The 25,717-nt window shown below is 42.5% G+C and overlaps 1 protein-coding gene across 1 annotated transcript in view; it reads right to left on the reverse strand.

Annotated features, from left to right (window-relative positions):
• Positions 1–5,246: 5,246 nt before the first annotated feature.
• The window catches only part of TAF4B (TATA-box binding protein associated factor 4b), a gene marked incomplete at both ends in the record, with an annotated part of 69,208 nt that continues 48,737 nt past the window's right edge, over positions 5,247–25,717 (reverse strand). The window contains 2 exons of the mRNA XM_084282973.1: positions 5,247–5,414; positions 16,113–16,232. Coding sequence (XP_084139099.1) covers positions 5,247–5,414; positions 16,113–16,232 — 288 coding nt within the window. The remainder of the gene's footprint in view (positions 5,415–16,112; positions 16,233–25,717) is intronic.

Raw genomic sequence — 25,717 nt, forward strand, 5'->3', positions numbered from 1 at the left:
CTCCTCCTTCCAGCCTCTAAAGACATAAATAAAGAAACACCTTCAAATAACTGTAAATAATAAACCCGGTCACGCTGAACACTTCAAAGTATAAGCGCAAATATTTCAGCCAGCTTGGGGAACTACACATAATTACGAATTAGCTCTCAAACCCAGATGCAGAAGATCTGTCAGATAATTTTTCACTCCAGATAAACTTTGGAGTGCTATTCTCTGTGACCTGCTAGGGAGAATTGTTTACTGATAACCGCAGTTCTTCAAAGGAAAGCCTGCAGAACGCGAGTGCCCATGCCAAGCTGTTGAGGCGAGGGTGACTTTTCAGTGTTGGCACTACCCATGGAGAACACCCCCACGGTGTGGGGAAGAGAATGGGTGAGCAGCTCTGGTGGGTTCATAGGCATGAACTTTAGGTGGCTCTGAAGAAAGATATCCACCAGGAAGAACAGCCTTTGAAAGAGGAGCAGTACCTACTGCAGCAAGGACCCGTAGAAAACCCTTGACCAATGCAGGGACTAATGGTAGAAGTCTTGGCCACCATGAAACATACAAGAATGAAAAGAAGGCTCCAGAAAGACCTTATAGCACCTTTCCAGTACTTGAATGGGGCCTAAAGAAAAGATGGGGAGGGACTTTTTACAAGGGCATAGGATAAGGGATAATAGCTTGAAACTGAAAGAGGTTAGATTTAGATTTAACATAAGGAAGAAATTACTTAGAGTGTGGTGAGGCATTAGAATATGTTCCACACAGAAGCTGTGGATGCCCCATCCCTGGAGGTGCTCAAGGCCAGGCTGGATGGGGCTTTGGGCAACCTGGTCTGGTGGGAGGTGTCCCTGCCCAGGGCAGGGGGTTGGAACAAGGTGAGCTTTAAGGTCCCTTCCAACCCAGACCATCCTACAATTCTATGGACACTGCAAAGAGAGGAGCAGACTCAGGGCTGATGTGAGCTGATCCGCACCACCACCTCCTTCCACTTCAGAGCAGTCATCGACTTTAAAGTCTAGAATAGAAACCAGCCTTTTCCTTCCTTCCTCCCTGCAAAAACCCTTTCAAAAGCAGGTTTCCTGGGAGTGACCTGGGAACTGGGAAGCAGAGGACCTTGAGAGTGGACAGGGTGGCAAAGTTAGTAGCTAACATGCCAGAATAGCTATAGATAGCACACAGGGAGCGATCAGCTCCTGCCTACCATAGAAAAGAAAAAGTGGTAGGAACAATGACTGATATAACTTGGAAGGAAAAGTCTGGGTTTCTTGCTTACACCTTCAAAATAAGGAAAAAAATCAAAATGGGCACTTGCCCAGCTTGCAAAGGGCCTGCACCAAGTGAAACACTGGCATTGGGACTTGCAGCCTGGCTGCCTTCCTACCAGGTGTAGGTGGGACAAACCACTGACCTGCGGCAAGATGCCCGGTGCCACAAGTGGCAAAATGGAGAGAAGCCAGCTGTGGTACATTCTTCAACCTTTATACTAAATTTTATGCCCACCAGAGTAAAGCCTACACTGCAGATTTCAGTTGGCTCCAGAGCTGCAGGCTCCAGCCACAGGTCTGTGGGTAACAGCCTCAGAAGACGTGTGGGCATCACGTGTGGTGCGCGCAGAGATTGAGCGCGTGCAGCACTTGGCCTCAGAAAGCCAGCAGCCCTCATTTGGAAAGTTGAAAAGTTGCCGAGAGCGAGTCCAATCGCTTGGGCTGCCTGCCCCTTAAGACATCCTCATTTGCTTTTGTCTTTCCTTCTTAATCCCAGCGATCACAAATGAAGAGGAAAGCAAAGAACGCAGCAAACAGCCGGACCTGGAGAAGAGCTGGCAGCATTTTTTCCCAAGCAAAGTGCACTCACGTGGCAGGGCGCAGGTGCCTACGAGAGAGCAGGCCTAGAACAACTCGATGCAAACAGTAGCCTTAAGCTACTCGTGTCAAAGTGTCCAAGAGAGCGCCATGGCTTTGAGGAATCATCTAGCCAAGCCTCACGGGCCCCCGCTACCTTCCTCATTAAACCTAGAACAAGGCTGCAGGGTATGTTCGTGTACTTCAGCTAGTCCTTCCCAGGGGGAGACGGGAAGAGCTGGAGTCAAAGACAGTGCAAAGGGCTGGCAAGTGGATTCGGTGTTAAGACTCAAAAATGGCAGGAAAGGGAAAAGCAACAGCAAGAGGAGAAAGTACAAGGTCCCTTTTGTTCCCACGTAACACACAAAATCCAGTGCAATGCTGTGTTGCTGAAACGGTATCAGTCAAGAGCCAGCAACAACAGCTTTCCCCTCCACACAACCAGACACGCTGTTTTCTCTGAAGGCAAAATACTTGAATGCCACAGATAGTTCCCTGGACAGCTCGGTGCATCAGAAATAGGCACTAGACTAACAGACCATCTGGACAGCAAGAAGTGCCTGCAGTAAGCTTTAGACCCCTTGCAGCATCCGTGGCATAGATGGCTCTGCTGCTAAGTGCCGGAGCTTGAACACAAGCTTCCCAACAAGTAAGAAGCATGGGAGCACGATGGCACTGAGCTTTTTAGTATTTGCAAAAAGAGGGGGGACAAACCCATAAATGCATGGTCACTCCTCCTTTCACTCCTGGTGTGGCTGGCCAAAGCTCAAGCGTCTCCTAAGTGCCACTTCGGAAGACACTTGGCTCTTCTCAGATGCAAACCTTGAATAAAGCACAGGCTGAATGCTTGGGAAGGAGACAAGTAATTTTGAATCTGCAAAAGGCTTTGTCTGCTCCTGTCTGAAATTAGGCCTACGGACCAGCTGAAAAACTTTTTGAAAATGCCTGCTTTTCCTCACAGCCTGAAATTTTGAGGTTTCTTTGGAGGTGGGAAGGGAGAAAGGAACTACCAAACAGAGCAAACTTGCTGTGACAGCAGTAATGAAAACATGTGACCTGCACTGCAGGCAGGCAAGCCCTAAAAGCAGTTGAATTACCTGTCATGCTTTATTACACGTATCTATTAATCAATTCTTTTCTCTGGTATCTCTCATTTCAAGTGTCTCGTTGGTTTGAAGAAGAGGCAGAGCCCATATGCAGATGCTCATCTTTGTTTTCCAACCTGCGCTTAATTAGCTGCGAGTTGCTTCAAGAACAATTTAGGACAATGCTTCCACTGCACATTGTTGAGGTCTGAGAAGCTTCCCGTGTTGCTGCTTCCCAGACACGTGCAAAGTGTTTACCTCTGCTCAGCTGTGGAAAAAAAAAAAAACAGCCTCTACACCAACTGACAGGGGGAAATCAGACAAATGAGGGGTTGCTTTTACTCCCTGTCCCCCTCTCCGCCCCCCACCTTCGAGCAATTCCTTTCTCCGTCACCTAGTTCTGCTAAAAACCTTGGAAGACAGATGTTTATCGTTAACACTCCGAGTTGGGCAACCGTGCCAATCACTGTGATGGGCAGATAGCTGGGGCTTGCTCTCCGAACCACGCCATTAGTCACAGCGATGACAGCCTCAGACGCTGAGTATCTCAGGCTAGGAAACAGACAAAGGGAACTATTGCTTATTTTTAATAAAATAATTGCTTTAATGCAGTATTTAAAATAATTTTAAACATCTGATCAATAAGATACAGTACACAAATATGGAAAATGCTGCACTTTACATAAAAAGTAAAGCTAAGCATTTAATTATACAAAACAATTTTGCCTGACGCTATCAATATCTTGCAAACTATAGCTTAGTCAAAGTACTGCTTTTCTTTTATATATATATATATGCCATATATACATATATAAATAATTTACAGCATTCATTTGCTAGATTTATTATTCACTACTGTTTCAACACAAAAAAACGTAACTGACTCAAAACTTACTGAATTTGGTAACTACCTGCAGTGGTTCTGATGGCAGAGGGCGTTTGAGTTATCTATCACTTTAAAGTTTTAAAGTTGCATGCCAAATAACCATAGGAAGCTTGTTCCTTAAAAGAAAAAAAGTTTCAGCAGGAAGCCATTCAATACAGTCAGTGCCTTTCCCACTGCTCCTGGGAAACAGCCATGCTATGCAGCACTGTGCCACGGGAGGCAAAATATTTGGAGGCTGGGGAGAAAGGTGACCAGGAGGCTTTCCCTTCTACCACAAGGCAGTCTTTACCAGCAGAGGAGATTTTTGAATCTATTCTAGCAGTCTTAATAATTTGGAGTCCTCCTCCTCATTGAACAGAAACCAGGCAACTGGCTGAACTAACTACTTTCTACTTGAAAAGTTTCCCTGTTATACCATATTAAGGTACTATAAACATTAAGATGACAACTAAATCAATACTCTCAATAAAGCAGTGAATCCTGTGCTTTCCAAATATTACTCTTCTCCTTAAGACTCTCCAGCCGTAAAGTTTCAGAACATTTACTAGATCTCAAGCTTTCATTTTTATATTTTTTTTTCAGTCAGCACAGGTTGTTTTGGTTCATTTCTTTCTAAATCTATACTTAGGCTCATTGCTATTTTTTGATATCTACATAAAGAAAAACATAAGGGATCAGTTTAATGTGTTTTCTCTTCCTTTTTAGGCTCTTTCACTCCCTGTATTCAAGTTTAGTAACTGAACATTTTCCCAAACATCCAAGTATGCCCTGCCTACACCATTTGATGTACTTTAACCACAAGAACGACCAATTTGTTCACCTTCCCTCAGTCACTTTGTCAGCGAAAAGGGGAGGGCAGTTGAGGTGATGTAGGGAAGAGAAAGTGTCCCTTGTTCCTTTCACTTGCTACTCTGTTCTTCACAAAGTAGCACTCAGTAGTAATTCTAAACCCAGAAAACCGAGGGAGATGCTGAGTCAGACAGGCAATACATTAGCATGTTGACTGACTGCTGGTTCATGAATAAATACAGTTGTCATGCTATGCAGTGCCTTTAAAATGTTACTCGTTTCCCTAGATAGGGTTGGATTAGAAGAAGGCACTACAGACAGAACAGATGTTGCAGACTCTGGAATACTGAAGCAAGTGATACACATAAACGAGGTACACATATCAAGCCCTCAGAGCCTGCGAGACAGTTAAATGCAAGCAGGTAGTCAGGTGCTTGTGTGTGCAGCTCAGTATTTTCACTGGTTTACAGACTGGGTTAAACCAAGTATTATTAAAAACCCTACAGGTGCTAAGTTAGGTATTTAATAAAAATGTTTATCTGTAAACAAGAGTTATCCTTACAACGGATCATTTTCCAGAAATTGGAATTTCAAGACAGTGCAACAATGCTTCAGTGTTTTCTTTGGCAGTAGACAGCAAGTTGAAATGTAAAATTCAAATCACTTCAGAAGAGCACGGTACAAGGTAAGAGAGTGCTTCATCTCCCTCTCTTGCTCCATGCAGAATATCAAGTCCCTGAGACAGACACGGGTTATTCTTGGACGAAGCAGCTGCTTTGTAAGGCTAAAATTTGACGATCCAGGAGCGACTCCATTGCCATTCAAACCCTAAAAGTGGGAAGAGAGAAAAAAAATCATGTCAACACAAGTTTTTAAATCAAACTGGTTGGGTTGTACTGCTTGCTTGCATAAAAGTAACCTGTTGATGTTCAGCTTTACATGTCAGAAACCAGCCATCCAGATGTCCTTGTACATTAGATACTTCAAAAGACAAAGCAAATACCTGCCAGTTAATGGTTTACTTTAGTCAAAGCAATGAAATGACTTGTTAGAAAAAAATCCTTCACTTTTTTTTTTTAAAAACTGTACTACTGTAAGATAAATAACTGCTGTTTCACCGAAGCCATACCACGAAGACCTGCACTGAGAAAGGACAAGCTCACTGTGAAGGTCGTACCACCACAGCTCCTGCGCAGAGCCCCAGGTTGTGCAAGGCTCTTGCTCCCAACTGCAAGCACCCAGGCTCCAGATGTTTGCACCTCTTCTTGAAGAAAACCACTGCTGAGAACAGGCACTAGCCTTGAAACATGGCCAGGAGACACTCTTATCCCAGCCATCACCTGTGAAACGTCCTTTAAGGAAGCAACAGATGCGCGCAGTCAAAGTGTCCGGGTGTGCAGAGTGCTGTATCTAAGCCTATCCATCTCAGTCAGCTGCCTCACTCGGTTATGAAAGCACAGTCGGTGTGGAGATGATGTTTAGTAGTTGTACATTCAGGCTATTGGAATGAGCAACCCCCATGCATTCCAAAATGCCCCGAGATTTATTATTAGGGGTGGGGACGAGGAAGATTACCATGAGCTGCACAATAGACTGGCTACTTATCTTGGAGCCAATCTATGCTACACAGCCAGTCTCTTATCACTACTGGAGGGTTCTTGGTAATGAATGCAATTTGTACAAATACAAGTGCTCAGTCTCTGTAACTTCAGCAAGGCGATGCCTGCCAGCATCAACACCGCTTGGAGATGGTGCTGCTTGGATGCTGTGTTAACTATATCAATTCTTACCCTAACACTCTCTGCAAGACTTCAGCAAAATGACTTTGCCCACTTTGCTTAGAGAAATCTGGTTAAAAATATATATATTAAAAACAAATACCAGTGGTGGTCTATCTATAGTAGTGAACACTACTGTTGTTAGGGGGAAAGCATTGAAATTTATTAAAAAAATAAAGATTCACCAGAGAGCACATACTAACCGCAGAAAACCCAGGGCATATCGCAGAAATGGAAGCTGTATTTCTTACTAGCAGCATGCAGGGTATTCAGCACCATTTCATTTGCTTTACAGTCGATACTATTAAACACTATGAAATGCCATCATTTGAAGCTTTCAGTTTGTTAAATGGCTTGGAACAAATGCGCGTGTGGGGAAGACTGCTGGCCACGCAGCACAGAGAGGGCACTGCTGTCCTGGTAAGACACAAAAGGGTCACAGTTCAAGTTTGTCATATGACAACCCCGAAGGATCCAGGGAAAAGATAGCTCTGCAATGCAGCTGCCAGCACGGGTTGAAAAGGAGGTCAATCCAACAGGATGCAGCAGAAGGCCTCAGGCAATGTTATAAATGAAACAAACCCCAAGGGTTTTCAGTAACCCAACAGCAATGTCCTTTATAATTCAAAGAACTTTCTGGAGGTGAAAGTATTTTCTCTCTAAATAGTCATTAGACCAGAAGCCTTACCTTTAAAAATATGCAAAACAAAGCCACCTCGATCCACTTATCTCCCTTACAAAAAGGAGGCAGACATCACAGATCCCCGAGCCTGCCCGGGAAGCTATCAGAGCTGCAAGATGTTATAGCAGAGCAGAAGCTCCGAGCCACCCATGTTTGAGACAGAGTTATGGATTTATTTATTCTTAAATTCTTACCCATCATACCAGGGCAGAGATACGGAGCCACGTTGTGCTGTAAAATCACCTCCAAGGCCAATGCTTATGTGGGACTTCTGTTTGCTGGACGCAGCTCGTATTTGCAGCTCGTATTTTTATATTTCATGCAGCAAACAGGCTGATCAGAGCCGAGTACAACATTTCAAGGGCTCTTCAACTAGTTACTGAGCACATCCAAAGCAATGACCACCACATCCAAGCCGAAAGAAAAGGCCCTTCTCTCGAGGTGCGGGATGGTTTAAAAATCAAAGAAGTCCGTCAGCATAGCCGACTCCAGTCCAGACTGGGACTGCAACTGGGCTTTGCCTGGTCAGGAAATTCACCCAACACATTATGGTAGGTTGCACAAAGCCTCCTGCACATGTCTCTGAACACAGCTTACACAGGGATGAGCACTAACCAACTGCATCAAAGTTCTGGCCTTTCATGGTTTTGTTCTGAACACCAGAACAAATGGCAGAGGGTGATATACCTGTCTCTATAACAAATCATTTAAAGAACCTAATGGAAAAACATTTGAAGCTATGGTGCCATCTGCACACCAAAATGAACCATCACACGTGCTTCAGCGTCCAGGACTTTAAGAAGTGCCCAGCTCTGAGCTCTTCAGCTGACACAAGGGAGGCTTCAGGGGAGGGCCCTCTGCAGCTGCATGCTCAGAAGCCTCCTCTTCAGCAAGTTCTGTCTGGGCAGCAGGTCAACAGCCCTGGGGTGCTATCAGTCCTTAAAAGAGAGGACTTATCTGGAGCATTAGCAGCCCTCCCCTTTCCATCTCATGTACTCCTTGCCCAGAAGCTGCCCCATGCTGCTTTTCAGACCTTAGGACCTGTGCTGGAACACCAGTCCATGCCTTGCTCCCAGATCTCTCTATTACATTCCTCCAGTCGGGCAGCAAACATCTTCCTAAGAAAAAAAAAAAGTATCTGCAGTCCTGTGTTTTGCTTATCCTCAGAATCCAGTCAGATCAGCAACTCTGTCGGAGCAATACACTTTCATGATCCTCACAGCCTTCTGTATATTCCTAGCAGAGATGAGTGACTGTCACCAATTCTGGCAAAAGAAAGCACCAAGGAGCTCCTGCAGTCGTCCCATATGTGTTTTGCAGCTAGCGTCAGGAGGTTGCTCCCAAAACGTGCCTTTAAGATCTTTAGAGCTCTCTCCAGTGGCTGGATGAAGAATTAAATACTGAATCTCTCTGGAAAGGCAAGAGTGAACTTGATACAGAGCCACAGCTGTCATGAAAGGCAGCGAGACTTGCAGGACAAGAGTTGTCTTCTACTTGAGCTACCATCGTAGCCTGAATTCCTAGACTCCAAGGTATCTGGAGCACACGATCCAGAAGCCTGCATCTTGAGTACTGGCAGGAATATCAAAGTTGCTCGGAGCTATCGGATAGGACCTGAAACAATGCTCACGGAGGTCAGTAGAAACCTGCCTTCCCACCCACCTGGGCCAGGCCCAGTGACCCGTTCCTGGCAGAGCACACGTTTCCTTCTCAAGTTTCGTGGCTGCACACAAACTGCATGCAGAATTTCAGACCTTTAGAGCAGAATTAGAGAGGGGCACTTTAAGGAAGCAAACTTCAGTCAGACGTTAAAAGTAAAGTCAAGAGCTCTCCTTTTAATTTCTGGTGAGGCATAAATACTTTTAAGTCTTCAAGCTAAGATCCCAAACAAGTGCATAACTGAGGCCAGAGAAAACCAAGTGAAAGAATACTCCAGTGACAAGCCAAGTGCACCGATGCCACCTATTCTGCCAAGCCTCAGCTCAGTCTGCGAGAAATACTCCCACATTCGTAATGCTAAAATACTGCATTAAACAGTGTTTATAAAAACATGAGTTGTTTTTTAAAAAGCTGTTGCATCTTTTTTTAAAATCTTATAGGCCATTAGGATAGATCAAGCTGATGTCAAAAAGGCTTAGATCTCTATTTCCAGGCTGCTTCTCACGCAGCTGAAAACAAACATGTATATTTATGATGTTATCTGTAGCCTACAAAGAAGCCTCCCTGAGCTGTCAGATCCATACAACAGAGGATGCCGTTCGACTGCACGTTTTTCCTCAGATTTCAGTGCAACATTCCTGCAAGTCCCTTCAAACATAGGCAGCAGTACACTTTACATACTGAAACAAATTCCTGCGAGTGCGCCATCAGTTTGTTCACCGTTGTGCCCAAGATTCATGTACGCACGTCACCGCGCATGGCTACATCAGATGCTTAATCTGTACCTGGAGGTAATGACTACTATACAAATATGTCATGTTAGTTAATAGACAATTATTAAGCTGAAATTTTCTGGCTCTTTGCCACATCATTTTAAGCAACGTATTGTCAACTAAATTATAAATCTCTTGACCCTTCACATGTCATCAACGTTTGCGCGTTACCAATATGTTCAGCCTAGAGCTACAACGCAATTAGTCATTTAAATTGCAGATATCTTTCACACATAAGAAGAATTAAGTTCATATCTAGCACAGAGAGAGCACGACACGGGCCGATGAACTGTACTTCTGAAGCTTATGACTGGCAGTCGAGAATATCTGTGCCTGTTTAAGAGGGGAAAGAATTCACGTCAAGTGTATGGCCTAGACTGACAGCAGCCAGGAAATTCGGAGCTGAAATTGAAACTCTCTAGCTGACAGGGGTGTGTGTGCTTAGGTCTTGCAGCATGTAAGATGCTGAAGCCGTATGTTATAATTAGAGCATGCTTTCAGCTCCCCTCTTCCCCAAAGGTACGACAATCCTTGTAGACTCTTCAGTTGTCCAACAGCTTGAATAAGAACTAGGAAGTGAAATCAAGAGTCTGTGTACACGAAGTAGAAAAAAAAAAAGAAAAAAACTCTCCTGTATCACTTCAGACTGAAGTCTCAAAATGAGCTGGGAAAGGGATAGTAGGGAGAGGGAGGCAGACACGTAAGAGAGATAGAGAGAAGAAAATCCCTCAAGTGTAGAAACAGATTTTGTAGTCTGGCTCTGAAGACCTACTTACATTCAAGTAGCCCAGGTCCAATTTAAAGTAATTGATTTCGAATTCATTTTCTCTACCTTTTAAGAAAATACCTTAGTAGACTATCAAGTACCAGTGCCAAGCACCAGTCAGAAGCCTCTCTGTACCCCATGGATATACACAGGGCAGCAAGACCATCCTCATCCACTGTAGAGCCAAGTTTAAGTTCAATTAATTCATTCTGAGTCACTTCCTTTACACCAATAACAAAGCAGATGAATTATGCTAATGTATCCTCATTAGAGGAGCTTAAGGTCAGAAGGGTGACAGTAACTCCTAAAGCTACCACTTCCAGAAGTGCAAAGCCACTTATGTCCCTTCCCTTGACTATCATGCATCCCTCCCTCAAACACCAAAAAAAAAACAGTGATTTGATTATCACACAGCAGGAGAACAAAATGCTTCTCTTGCTCAATCATCTGTAAGGTGCAGGGTTTGCTTTCAGTTTGCAAAAAAGGACTTGTTGCTCGATGGCTTAGTTCTTCCTGGGTCAGCCTTAAGATCATTTCCAGAAGCTTAAACCTGAACCATACACAGAATGTGCTTGAGCCACACACATACTGGCATCCCCATCCATAAAACAAGCAGGATAAATTTAAGTTCTACTAAGAATGATGAGATGTGGCACAGAGCTAGCCCTAAAAGAGAAGGTGACCAGTTTGCTTTCTCCACACACAACGGATATTAAAAGTAGAGCAATGACTAGCACAGAAAACAAGGTATTTCTTCCATTTCTTCTTGCCAAACTTTCCACTAGGAAAACACAAGCTTATTTGTGGCCCGCTGTATCGGAAGATGTGCATCACCCTGCAAGCATCACCTTATTTTATGCTTGTTGACTGGGATTTGAATGCTCAGAAAGCATTTGAGCAGCTAGGTGCTGACCCCAGGATACTAGCTGCACCATTTACCTGAGCAGCGTGGAGGACCACAGGGCCTGCGGATCAGCTGAGGGCAGCATTTTGAGAAATACCTGCAGACCTCCTCAGCACTGCCGCTACAGCCAGAGGGATGGTGTGCAGATAGAGCTGCCTGGTGCTGGTGCACCTCTGCTTCCCATCCCTTCCACTGGGCAACTAAGCACAGCCACATTTACCCCAGAGAGACCTCCGGGACTCCCCAGGGGAAGGCTAAAAGATTATTTGTAAAATCATACTGATGACAGTATGGCAAGACCTAGACTTATTGAGAGAGTAGCTAATCTAGGCTGCAGACTGAAGAGCCACCCACAGTATCTGGAGGAAGAACACTTCCTTTGCCATTGGATCATGCAAGAAATAAGAAGAGACAGAAGATTTACCTGTGATTCTGTCAACATGAGCAACCTGGGAGAATGTAAATGAAGGATACAACATCAAGGGCACTTTGGGGCATGGCAGACTGCATCTCTTCCAGTTGTTTAGGGTGCTATCGTTGAGCCAGGAAACAGGTGAGAAAAAACACTTCCCCAAAAAGTCAGACTGAATGGGAGGCATCCAAGTAAGTTTTCCCTTAGAAAGTGAAAGAATGGTCCTACCACAGCCTTTAGGTGCTGACCACAAGAGTAACATTCGGCCTCCTAACTCAACTTTCAAAAATGTAGGTAGAGCTTTTTCCTCCCTGCTGAGTGGTAACACACAAAAACACTGCTCTCTGTTCAAGGCGGATGACAAGCTGGGAAACAGAATACCTTCAGTTGAGGAAGAAAGTTTACACTCAGAGCTGCAGCCTGTTTCCTCACAGGAAAAAAAAAAAAAAAAAAAAAAAGCTCATTTGCATGAGTTTTCAAACTTTTAAGACTCCAGTAATAGTGAGAACTAGACAAAGACATTCTGAAAATGGCTTTGTCATCAGAAAAGCAGAGAAACTTAAATCAAAAATAACCCTCAAATATTTCTCAATATTGGGAAGTGTTAAGGGGCATTGTACCAACCAATAAAGAATGATGAAACAGAACACAGAATCAGAAAAACAAATCTGTGGCTTCAAATTTACTTTTTCTGATTGTTTTTACAAGAAGCATTCTCCCTTTTCTTCAAGATGAGTTATGTTTGAAGTCTCCCCACCCTTTCATTCATTAGTATTCCCCACATGCACCCAAAATGGGAGAGATAACAAAGTGGGTAACAAATACACATACCCAAAAACACAAATTAATCAGATCTAAAAGACTGACTCATTTGTATCCAAAAGTGTCCAGAGGGACCAGAATGAGAGGGATGAAGATATTACCACCTCTGGAATACAAGTAGCACCAATTAGCACATTTTCACAATAGATGGATTTTCTTAGCAGGGTTTTTCTTAAATTATTCTCTCTGAACAATGCCATTCAAATGTTAAGTTGCAATAAAGTCAACAGGCAAAATAAAGACAATATGCAAAACTACCCCAACTAGTGTCTCAAGCAAGAAAGGCACAGGAATTCCCATTATAGTGTTTTTTGTTTTGTTTTGTTTGTTCGCTTTCTAGGCTTAGAGCAAGCCTTATTTTTTCTATTCCATGATCTTCATGGAGTTCCCTCTACTGCTGTTTCAAGTGTAGCAATACATAGGCAATAACAAGGGCAGAATACATTTTACCCTTTTTTAGTCTTTTTTTTTTTTTTTTTTAATGCTTTAGGTCCAAAATAGTTGACAAACAAAGTCTCCTGGGCAAGAGTTTCTTTCTTCGTTTGTCATCTGCCACTCTACAAAACGATGTGGCAGCTGGTAAGCAGGGTCTCAGTTGTAAAGCACATGTTTGTGCTATACCACATTTTAGTTCCCAGATTAAAATAATTTTTAACAGGTCATCTTAAGGGGCTAAGTAAAGAAACCATAATTTAAGAGAAGAAAGTGGGGTGACTATGTAGGAATTAGATATTCAAATACGTGAGGAAAAAGACTTTCCAGAAGAGGTGCGAATCCAAGTGGTTGAGCGTGGAGGGAGCAGATAGCCGAGGTGGGGAGAACCATTCCAAACAGACAATTGTTTGTGGAGAAAAGAAAGAGTATGCTAACAAAATGCTGGTTTTCCACCCTTCACACTTACTGTTACTGCAAGAGAAAGCATCAGATCCATTCTGACCCAGTCTGTTGAGCTGCAGTCTTCCAGTACCCATTACCTTTTGGTACTGGGCAAAAGCATATATGAAATAAATTTGCTTTCAGCATCTCGCTTTTTCAATACATAGTGTAACTGGTTATTTCTTCCCCATCTCCCCAAATACCTCAGGGATTCCAGTTTACATCAATAATGGCTTGAAACCATTCATTTCCTTTAATTATTATGGTAGGCAATTATAAAAAGCTGAACACACAACTTCGTTCTAACACAGATTTAAGAAATACAAACACTGTACAAAGAACATTAGGCTAAGGCAAGCTGAAGAAGTCTTATATTAAAAAAAAAAAAAAAAACTAATATGGTTAACATCAGTGATTTCATTCAATACTATCAAAGGATCCTTCACATTCAGGAATAATTCCTTCCATCACACCTGTCTGCCAAGATATTAGGCTTTAAAAAATGGTCACAGGAGTATTATGCACAGATTTACTCTTTGACATTGCACAGTCAGGAAGTTCTGACATTTAAGATTACTTGTGAGTAAAGCTGTCTGTATTTGCAATTTGAAATGAGAAAGTACATCCTGCCTGCTTAAATTATTCTCAGACAGGTTGCCCAAAAAGATGATTTTAAAGATGCCCAAATGTGCATCAGCCTAAGGCCATATCGTACTTGCTTTCAGTTTCAAAGACCTCCTTTCATCTCTGAAGAATGGAATGTTGTTTACTGCTCAGAATGTTTTGCCATGTTATCATGAGCGTATTACAAATGTTCTGCTTCTTGAAATATAGTGTTTGTCTAAACCATTTTTTATCCTACATGAGAAGTCTTAAGCCTTTTATAAATCTTGTTCAGATATATTGGGACACTTAAATGCTTAAGTCTAAACAGCCTTCACAAGTTTGTTATCCTGCATAATTTCACAAAATAAAAAAAAAAAAAAAGAAAAAAAAGAAAGGTCCACAGAGAAGCAGAGAATTGCTTTCTGGTAGCATGAAGCCTAAGCACTAGGCACCGGAATGCAAAACTGCATGTGAGAAAAAGTAGTTTCACTAGCAGAATTACTTTCACCTACTGCCCTTACAACGTAGCCTAGTACGGCAACCTATGGGAGAAGCATCTTAAAACACAGCAGGTAAATTTGTGACAATGAAGTGCTATCCAGGTTTATGGTCAGTTTTACAGATGTGGTCTAAAAACATGCTCTTTTAAAATGGCAACGTAAATAATGGATCACCACCTTACCGTGTCAACACTGTTATGTTTCACTTTATTAAAGCTTTACAGACTTGTGCCAAAATAGACACATTGCAGATGATGAGAAATAACTGAAAAGCACCTAAACAGGCTGCCTTGTTAAATATTCAGAAACAAACCCGGCATAATTACAGAAAACCACTACGAAGAACAGGAATAGTTACTCGATAGATGCTTATGGGAAGAAAAGGACAAGGAAAACTGTTCTCATGATGAATTATTTTTTTTTTAATTTTCCAAGGGTATTACAAAAAAAAAAAAAATAACTGCACTTTCAGCTTCATGTGACAGTGCATTAAAAACATCAAAGTGAAGAGCAGCTACCAAAAAGCCTGGCATGTTGTTTTCTGTAGCTTGTTTAGATACTGATTTCTTCACTTCACTTGCTGTAAACAGTGAGCATTCAAGGAGTTGTTTGTGTCTGTGTCCATGTCAGAACAAAAATCAAAGAAACAAGTCAACCTTCTCTCCTCAGAGAGGAGTCTTGACACAGCCCAGGCTGAGGGGAAGCCTAAAGGCCAGGTGCCATTACTGTCCCTGTTACATTACAGGCATTAGCTGAGCTTTATTAAAGGTCTTTATGGACTCCACCATGCAAAAATGCTAGAGTACTTTCATTTATAGGCTTCCTAGGACACAGGGAGGGGGAAGGAAGCCTTAAGTTTTATTAGACAGGAAAACTTCACCACCATTTCCACCACACAAGTTACTTCCCAAGGCTTTTCTGCTCGTTGTGCCTGGGTCACACTCCAAGCACCCATTTGTTCACACGGCGTTGAGGCTTCCTGAGAAAGAATGGCAAAACTGGCAACAACACTTGTGGCGAGGCATTTCTCCCATCTCCAGCCAAGATGATGATCTCCAACAGAAGCAGGCTGTCAGACTCCTTGTAAGGAACTTCTGCAGCCTCGTAAGCTACCCAGGTCCTGGAAACAGCTAATCTCCAGCACAACACTAAGAGGTTCAGACCAAAATCTGTTAAAAGCACCTTCAAGGCATTTTTGAAGTGCTGGATGAGCCAGAAAAGGAGAACTGACACACTGCAGGAACCGAATGGTCTAGCAGTATATACTTATTTATTTTTGGTGCTTTTTTTGGTGATCCAGCCAAGGCGAACTCGCAGCATATTTGAAAAGTCCCTACACACTGCATGTGGAAAAAGGCACACAGACAAATGTGAAAGAGCTGTTTCAAAAAGCCATCCAAAACTGCCATTGTGAGTTCAACTGCTGGTCCATTACAACCAGCTGCTGTGGAAGACCACCACAACTGTGTTACCCTTCCATTGCAGACAGAAGTTTTGCGCCACCATTTCATTTAATCCTTTACACACAGTGCTCTCACCCACAGTTCTTCATATAACACACAAACACACCCATTAAATTTACCAGAAATAACCTTTCCAAGCATCTAACCCATGAACCACTTCGCTTACAGCAAGTAACTGGTCATTTTGTCAAAAGTATTCTCATTTTTTCCTACAGGGAGGGATGAAAATAATTTTATATGAAGATACACCACCACCATGCAAGTCATCGCAAGAAATCTCAGTACCTCCAGCCCAGATCCAGCGTTTGATGAATCCAATGGCCTCTTCTTCCTCGGTCCAATGGCTGCCAAAGCTGTGAGGTTGGCTTCTCTTTGTTGCATTTGTGCTAACTCCAACTGTTGCATCTAGTTTAAAAAGAAAACACATTAATTACATTGCATAGTATCCTAAAGGGTTTGTTCTCTTCATCACAGCTTCAGACAATTGCATTGTTGTACCAACACACTCAACAAAAAGAACCAGCCTCATTACTGGTTCTTTAACTCAAAAGCTATTTCTGATTAATAGAAAATATTTCATTGGAACTGGTTTATGTAGCTGCATTAGTATTAAAAGTTGAAATCACCAAGCTCTGCGAACCAGTCATATTCTTAATTCACAATGTCAACTCACAACTGTACAAAAGCAAGACACGCTCAGCTTCTCCAAACTGTTTTATATGAACCCTGAAACTCAATATTACCGTTTTGAAACATATCCAACTGAACAGGTCGCTGTCAGTTCACCCATGTTGTCCCCACACCTGCCCCAGAATGTATTTGAATATTCAAATGCATCTGAAGTAAGTTAAAGATGCATTGCATACGCTTATTTTCACTCAGCTCTAAAAACCCTCAACACAAAGATATCCTCTTTGAGAGGCAGAGAACCTCTGCTTGGGTTAGGTAGACTTTGGGTGGGATTATTTTTTATTTAAAGCCTGATAAATTAGCCAGCAAATCTCAATGATATTTTAATGAACTTCAAGTAGCACAACAAGGCTTCCTGTTCTTTTAAACATTTGGGGATAGGAAAAAGGCTATAGATCAGAGGAGGAAAGAGAGAAATCCTTAGTCAAGAGCAAAAAATAAAGGTTTATATCTGCATTTTGAGGTACATACTACGTCACTCTACTCAACTACAGATGCCAGCTGCTCTGGAGCTCAACCCCAGGCAAGCCTGCTAAGAGAGTTACTGGCCTGGGCTGCCCTCTTGCTAACACAGCTACACTGCATTCAGATCCTTCATCTGGGAGCACAGGTGGAGGGGAGCGCTCCCTCTGTGCAAAAGGAAGCATTTCTGTTTTGTCAGGCTGGGTTTGTCCTTCAGCACAAACCTCTGGGTTTGACATTAGTCCTTGGATGATCTGACACGCAACTGCACCAGCTCCTTGGCCAATGCTCTCCCCACTCTCAGAGCTTACAAAATGTATTTGGGGCAGAGCTCTCTGCGTGCATGCACGTGTTTTTAGAAAAGAGCACACGGCCACATCATGGTAGTGAGTTATCCAATTCTCCTCCCTTCCTCACCCCCAGTCATTAAAAACATTAATTGGAATTCCTCGTGCAGTCAGTACAGATACTTCACTTACTAAGCCTGCAATGCACTATGTCTTTGCTTGATTTTCTGCTGTCAGAGATCCTGCTTGAAGAAAAATTCAGCTCGTAAGAAGACCTGAGCTTGTAGCACCTACATACACATTGCACATCTTCTCTACTTGCTGTTACTACTAAAATAAGAATCCACAATAAAGAAGTACTGCTGTTTGTTGGGGAGGAAGTTATCGCTGTGGTTTGTTGGTGGTGGTTTGGTTTTTTTTTTTGTAAGTTGGCTAATTTTATTTGAGCAACCATTTTACTTCCGATAGGTAGACTCATTCTTTCTTCAACCACACTATCAGTTTCACATTGAGAATAGCATTAGCTAGGCTACTTTAAAAAAAAAAAAAAAAAAAGGTATTTCAGCGCAAGATCCCTAAATGGACATCATTCCATTTAGGACTCCATTAATATATATGCTTGGGATTTTTCAACAGAAACTGTGGAACGCAAGACTTTGATATACAGATGTTATGAGGAGTTTTTCTTTTCTGAGGATCAGACAAATCATTCAGTTACAAAAACACTACTTACAAGTCAGCTTTGATCACACTATGTAGGCTTTTGCTTAGAGAAACGTAGCAGCGATCCTGCAACACTAGGCACCATCATTCACCTACCGTACACACTACTCTTGCTATATATAAATATATAAATTGTTAGTTTAAAATGTATTGCATATTTATATGTGCAATAAACATACAGCGCATTTATTGTATTACAGCATACTTCTTTTTTACAGCATAATTATATTCAGGAACACAATGCAAATATGACTATGGGGGGATATGGGAGAAATAAGATTAAAAATCGACTCTGGGGGTCGATTAAATTCCAAGCTTCAAGAAAAGGCTCCAGTGGAAAAGAAAACCAAGGGGAAAAGATGATTCGCTTTACTTCCAGGAATCACTGCACCTGAAGGACTTTAAGATGACTGAACTTGAACAAAACAAAGTAAAAGCCTTTTATCAGCCCAAGCCTGTGCTTCCATCCTTGGGAGAGGCATTAGAAAGCACAGCACAGAATCATAGGATCACCCAGGTCAAAAGGGACCCACAAGGACCATTGAGTCCAACTCCTGGCTCCACACAGGACCACCCCAAAATTAGACCACGTGTCTGAGGGAATTGGTTGAAGACTGGGTAATACACAGGCACGAGCACTCCCCTGCCTTGCACGATTCCAGCTGAGAAAGCACGCAGTCGATTTGGGCTCCCTGAGGGGGCAAGTGATGCTGCTGGAGGGCAGTGCTGGAAGAAAAGCCAGCCCCACAAAGGGCAGGATGACACTTGCTGGGAGGTATGAAAAGGATGCATTTTCTAGAAGCAGAACTGATGCATCTTTGACCACACAATTCCCAAAACGATGCTGAAAACACATCAGAGCTATACCATCTCTTCCCAGTAAGTTTTCCACCTCGTAAAGAGTCATTTTTTTTCAAGTCAGTCAGAATCTGACCAAGGCTTCAGAGGAAAAGAAAAAAATAAAAATCACTCTTGTTCCATTCTAGACATCTCGGGGATTTTCTGAGAATATAATTAAGACAAATGAATTTAAACGCTCAATCTCTATAATGGACTCAACAGATCCCCATTAAGACACGTGGGCAGTCATCCAAATTACACTGCTGAAGCCAGCAAAATCATTTTTTCAACAAGTTTTGTTCCATTAAAAAGCATGGTATGAAGTGTCCAAACATCTTGTGAGCAGTTAAAGCAAAAAGGATAAGAAGATGATAACATCAAGGGACACCTGGGGGATACTGGCTGGCTTGCTACTGTTGGATTTTCCTAAACAAGATTAGGAAAGAGTAAGAGGCAACTACATTGAGTCAAATCGGTTTTTAACAGGTATTTCTGTAGCACACAAGTTAGGGCAGAAAGATCATTGCAACAAGTGAAAGACATTAAAAGTAGTATATAAGCTGCATTGAAATATGAAGCAGGGAAGTTGTATCTAGCATTGTTTCCCTTCCAGGGGCTGCTTTTTTTAATATCAGTATCTGACTATAAAAAAGGGTATAAATAGAAACTATCACACTCAGGTATGTACCTTGAAAACAGATTTTTTTTTTTCCCCTTCAAGATAGAAGTGTTTAACAGCAATTTGAGAGGAGCAGGGCAAACCTGTCATACATTGACCTGCAAACTAGCGGGTTTCCCCCTTCATCTCCCGACAGATGCTGTTGTTTCACCATGACACCGAAGTCGATTGCATGTTCTGCCCCAAATTCATTCCTTGGGAACAGCACGAAGAGCAGACAGGCTACAGGCAAGAGGCAAATGAATGCTCCTGCTCTCGCTCCCCCTTTCTGATTTTTACATACACAAAGAACCACAGTACAAAGAGTTCTAAAAACCTGTGTATAAAGATCAAATTGCTATGGAAAACGTCTCAGAACTTGTAAAATAGTCTTTGTTGCTGCTGGCCTTTTTAATAATAAAAATAGGGTTTAAAGTCTGGTCTTGCAGCAAGCAGGAATCTCTAGGGTGACACAATAACCATTTTAGTTAATCTGACCTGCAGCATAAATCAAGAAGTAAGGTATGTTTGAAAGTCCTCCCTTATAGTGAAATGGCATTTGCAGCATGGCTGTAATCACACAAAATGAAAGGTTTTAAAATTGACCTCTCTGTTCTTCACGCAGTCCTCTACTGAGAAAAACATTTCCTTTTCTGCTCGCAGAAACTGTATCTCACTTACGATGCCTCGCGTTCCACGTTTCAGAAGATATGCATAATCTATTTTTACTATTACATCAATGGCGCTTTTGGTGGCATTTTAATATTAAAAATTAAATTTCAAGTCGCATAAGGAAACAAGAAGAACTTCAGCTATGAGATGTGGAGACTTTTTAAAGCGATACTGTGTGTTGCTTTTGAGCTTTCTCAGTTAGGAAGTACATGATAAGCAATTGTTCAAGTAATCAGAGCTTCCTATCGAAGTCATGAAAATTTAGCAAGCTTTTCCCTGAACTCTGCAAGGAAGAATGCCTTAAACACAACAAATGAAGTCAACTCATTCACACTAACCAGTCCATGAAGTGTATAGCAGCAGGTGACTGTAATATCAAGTGGGCCAAAGGGGTAACAAAAGCCCTTGTGCTTAGCCACAAAGTGGAACAGGACTGGTGTAAGACTTCACAGAAGGCAAAATACACGAAACCTTTACTCTCTAGGTCTTCAAGAACAGTTTTACCAGGAAAGGTTTTTGTAAAGCTAGAGACAAGATGTTAAGCATCACTATTAGTCAGCATTTGTGGATCAATAACATGTCTGAGGTTAAAGAAAAGCCAAATAGATGGCACTTGTCCAGCATAATGCTGGCAGATGAGACGCACCTGAAGAAATTCATCCCGCTGCCCACATCTGCAGGAATTCCAATACACAAAGGTACTAGGAAAAACCTGGGGAAATATTCCTTTCATCCACTTCTCACGTTTAAGTGCTAGGAAGCTTTGTTTAGGAAAACAAAATAGTCTTAGCGATGCAATAGCAAATCAGTAGAGCCATGCAGATGGAAATGAGCTCACAAGAAATGCTTGTAAGACAGATACAGTGCTAAACACCGCAGTTGTGGATTTGGGTATAAATTATACAAAGGAAGAGACTGAAAAGCATACGTACATGATTCTGGGTTTAATATCAAGAAAAGAGAGCGGGGACTGGGATGTCTCCACATGTGATATTGTAGGCTGACAGAGTATGGGACAGATTAAATAAAATATTTAAAGTAACAGAAGAACTGGCAGGAAAGGAAAGCAGGGAAGGCTGCAGACAAGTTAATGTATGCCTAAGGGTTATGTGTGCTATCCAGCAATAAGTACATCAGGAGTAATAAAAGCACTAAAGTAGATGAACAAGAATTTGTATAAGACTTGCAGGGGGAATAAAGCAAGAACTGTAGGCATACAAAAGAGGTAGAAGCCCCCAATTCTTCCAGCTTCCACAGTAAAGAAATAATAAATTTATGAATATTGAAATATTACAGATAAATCAAAGCACCTGTCACATGTCAACATTTCCTTTTTACCAGCTTGCATCCATGAAAAGGGAACCTCAATGTGGGTATTTACTACAGCACTTCAGTATATATTTTAAAAGGTAACTTAACATTTAGTTCCTTAAAAGTGGGGCCACTTAGCGCCCTGAGTTCTCTCTCTCCTTTTTATCCATTCATTTTCCAACCACCTTTTTCAAATAAGTTTCACCGTGTTTTAATGCATCCTCCATCTAATGTTCTGAAACTGTTCTCAGTTGCTGTAGTGGGTTTACGTGGCAAGGTTTTGGTAGCAGGGAGCCATAGGGGTGGTTTCTGTGAGAAAGATCTAGAAGCTGCCCCATGTTTGGGAAGGGCCCCATTGTTTTCCAGATCCGAGCCAATAAGCGATGTTGTTTTGCGCCTCTGTGAGAGCATATTTAAGACAGGGAAAAAACGCTGCGCCACACAGCAGCCGGGAGAGTGAGAGGAGCGAGGAACAGCCTTGCGCCAAGGTCAGTGTAGAAGGAGGGGGAGAGGTGCTCCAGGCGCCGGAGCAGAAGTCCCCTGCGGCCTGTGGTGAGGACCATGGTGAAGCAGGATGTCCCCCTGCAGCCCATGGAGTACCACGGTGGAGCAGGGTTCCACGCTGCAGCCCGTGGAGGAGACCACGGTGGAGCAGGTGGCCCTGCACCGATGGAGGCTGCCGCCTGTGGAAGACCCCTGCCGGAGCAGATTCTGGGCCGGACCTGTAGCCCGTGGAGAGGAGCCCACGCAGGAGCAGGTGATCTGGCAGGAGCTGCTGCCCGTAGGGGAGCCAGGTTGGAGCAGTTTTCTCCTGAGGGATGGACCCCGTGGTACGGACCCATATCTGGAGCAGTTCTGGAAGAGCTGCTGCCTGTGGGAAGCCCACGCCGGATCAGTTCATCAAGGACTGCATCCCGTGGGTGGGACCCCACAGCACAGGGGACGAGAGTGACCGAGAAGGAGCGGCAGAGAAGAAGTGCTGTAGACTGACCATAACCCCCATTCCCCGTTCCCCTGCGCCGCTCGGGGGGAGGAGGTGGAAGAGGGTGGATGGGGGGGAAGGTGCTTTTGGTTTTTTTTTTTCTTTGTTTTCTCACTTCTCTCGCTTGTTAGTTGTAGGCAATAAATCTTACTATCTCCTTATGCCGAGTCTGTTTTGCCCGTTACAATAATTATTGCGTGATTTTCTCGTCCTTATCTCAATCCTTGAGCCCTTTTCACATATTTTCTCCCCATTCCTCTTTGAGGAGGGGGAGTGAGAGAGCGGCTGTGGTGGAGCTCGGCTGCCCACTCGAGCGGAACCACGACAGTTGCTTCTCCCCTTCGTTGTCTTCTGAAGAAACCACTCATTTAAAAAAAAATTTTTTTTTTTTTTTTTTTTGCATTCCCTTTAAGCATTTTATAGGAACTTGTGATGAAAATGAAAAGTAAACCTTAACAATCTGTTTTCGGTTCTGAGCCTCTCACACTGGTTCTCATAAAGCTCAACGAGCACCACTGCCTCCAGCCTCTACCTTTTCCATAGGAAATTTTCTGCCCTACAGGTTGAGCGCCGCTGAATCGGAGTTCTCATATGGGGGGCATTCTCCGAGGAAAACTGACATTTGAAGGCTGCATATTTAAACACTTACCATCCTCTCCTCTTGCCTGTAATGCAATTTCTCTTCTCGCAATTGCTTCCTTTCAAACTGTTTTAATTAGCCATACGATTAGTTTCCAGTGACTTTTCCCTCTGTTGTAATTTAGATTTAAAACCAGAAAGGCAGAATAGCATGTGCCGAGCTGAAACGCAGCCTAACTCACAGAGTTGTACACCGTACTGTGGGTTTATTTCACATTGATATTCCCCACAGACGTTTCAGTGGGAAAAGTGCTTTTGTTTTATTTCTCCTTCAACCGATACTTGACATTTTCTAGCATATAAATAGTGAGGTAGCCACAAAACTTGAGAAAAAATCCAGGGTGCAGCAACTTCATGACTCCTAATTTTGCCCATTCTTGTAAGGATTTCCTAGGTTTAGAGTGCATGGTTTCCTTTTTCCAGCTTTTTAACAATTACAGGTGCATTTTTGTGCACTCTAGATCAACTAGAGTGTGGTTTAGCCTGTACAGTCCCATCAGCTTGCCTTACTTGGAGGCCCAGAGAAGTTCCTGGGTGTCTAATATCCAGCACAAAGATCTCTTTATGCATGTTTTTTTGACACAGCCTAGGCTACTTTTGTTGTGAAGCCAAGAAATAGGCTACAGCACCACATCAAAGCAATATATCCAGTAGTTTTTATCATTTCAGATGCTATCACTTTTGATAAAACTGCTCCATCGCTGTCAGCAGACTTGCATTATCACAACAGGACTGTGTCCAGCCCTTGCAAGACATCACTTTAAAACCATTACAGCTCCGGCAAACCCACAATATTTTGAATGATTTTCAGCTGATGTAGCACTGTGTGTTCTCCCATCCTCAAGGTCTCAAAACCAGAAAGTGCCTAAGACATCTTCCATGTGCAGGATCCTCCATCTCACCACACACTCTTCACCCAACATTTCTCGGTACAGAACTCTGGTTCTCAGCTCTCCATTATCGTATTTTTTGGTCACGTTTAGTGCTAACACATTTAGTGTTAACACTTCTTCTGTTAGCGTTTCTAATCCAAGGCCATAGACTTTCAGATGGCTACGCGTTCATTACAGTCTCTCGGAGAAACTGCCAGAAGGCTATTTGAAAACCAAAGAACATGCTTAGTAGGGTGATGGGCGGCTTTTGTTTTTCAAAGATAAAGATAGTTGCTATCACTTCCCAGCCAGTTGGATTTAAAATATTATCTTCATGGTACCCCAACTGTTCTTATCTTATCCTTCTTCATAATACCACGATGAAGGCCACATAAATGGGGATTTGGTTCACTTTTCAGCCCATTTAATAATCTAACTTTTTACATGATTTCCATTCTTAATATTCTGGAAGATTCATTACATGGATCCTTAGACCCTTTCTTACTTGTAGGACTACTGTGCAGAGTAACGAAATGTATACCTGTTCAATAATTATCTTTTTCTCAAATCATGCAGACACAGGTAAGAAACACTCCAGAAAAACAAAAGTGATATAAATCAGTTAATTAAGTAGAAGCTCTCAGAATGTCACTGAAGAGTCATAAGAAGTCCATTGATTGTGATGAGAACTTATTTACTTTTTTGGCAGGTTATGTTTCACGAGGGAGTTTCCTTTTTTCCCTGCCACAAAAGTGGTCTTACAGAATTAGAACCATTAGGTTCAGAAGACTAAATACAGAAGCAGAAGAATTGGGGGCAGGAAAGGAAGTAATTCAACAGCTTTAAAACTGAGGGCTGGGGATGGTAGGGAGAATCGGGTTACAGCTGCTTGTTACCCAAGAATGCATGTGGGAGAAAAGGGAAAGCTAGGATGGACACATGTAATAGACTTCAGTGTTTACTGAGAAGTTTTGTTGTAACAGAAAACTAGAGTTTTCATCCCAATCAGTTGATAAGTCTTCCTAAGATCTCATCTGCTGCCATCTTGTGACATCCATGTCAAAAATCATAACAATAAAATGCACAAGTGTGTCCAGTCTGTACAAACAAGGGACTAAGAAGACCTGTGCAGTCATAAGATCTATGCAAGCCAGAGCAGGAAGGGAGCAGGCAGGTTTGCTGCCTATCATCAGGTACTGCACATGCTCCTTCCCCTTCTTCAAGATGTGGCTGCTCGACTTTTTCACTGATGAAGGCTGCAAGATGCATCAAGGTAAGAGCAGAGGTGAAGGCAGCTGTTAGAGAAATAAGTAAAGATACTATTAGTACAATACCTGTTTGCCTGCTCAACCCTGCAGGTATAATCTGAAAGGTACAAAAGATCAGAGTTTCTTTAAATTTACAGCACACTTGCATACTGCCGTTTTTACTGGTCCTCTTTGATGCACTGCTCACATCACATGCTTGCTCATTTGATAGCATCCCACACCTATTCAATTTAAGTAAGCTCCTTTCAGGGAAAGAAGAAGTCTGCTGATAAGCTACAAATATAGCTGCAAGAATTATTATATCAGCTTAACATTTTGTTTATAACTAGAGGTATAGGTGAAAGCAGAGCAGGACATAGCAGAAATCACCTAAGAAAATAAATTTTAAAAGGACAAGCATCAGGGACAGCAGAGCAAGGACTGTATCCTCTCAGCCTGAAGTGGCAGATAAGGCTGAATGAAAAGCAGGGGCAATTTACCCAGGCT

The sequence above is a fragment of the Netta rufina genome (assembly GCF_964035555.1).
Source record: "Netta rufina genome assembly, chromosome: 2".
NCBI classification, from domain to species: domain Eukaryota; kingdom Metazoa; phylum Chordata; class Aves; order Anseriformes; family Anatidae; genus Netta; species Netta rufina.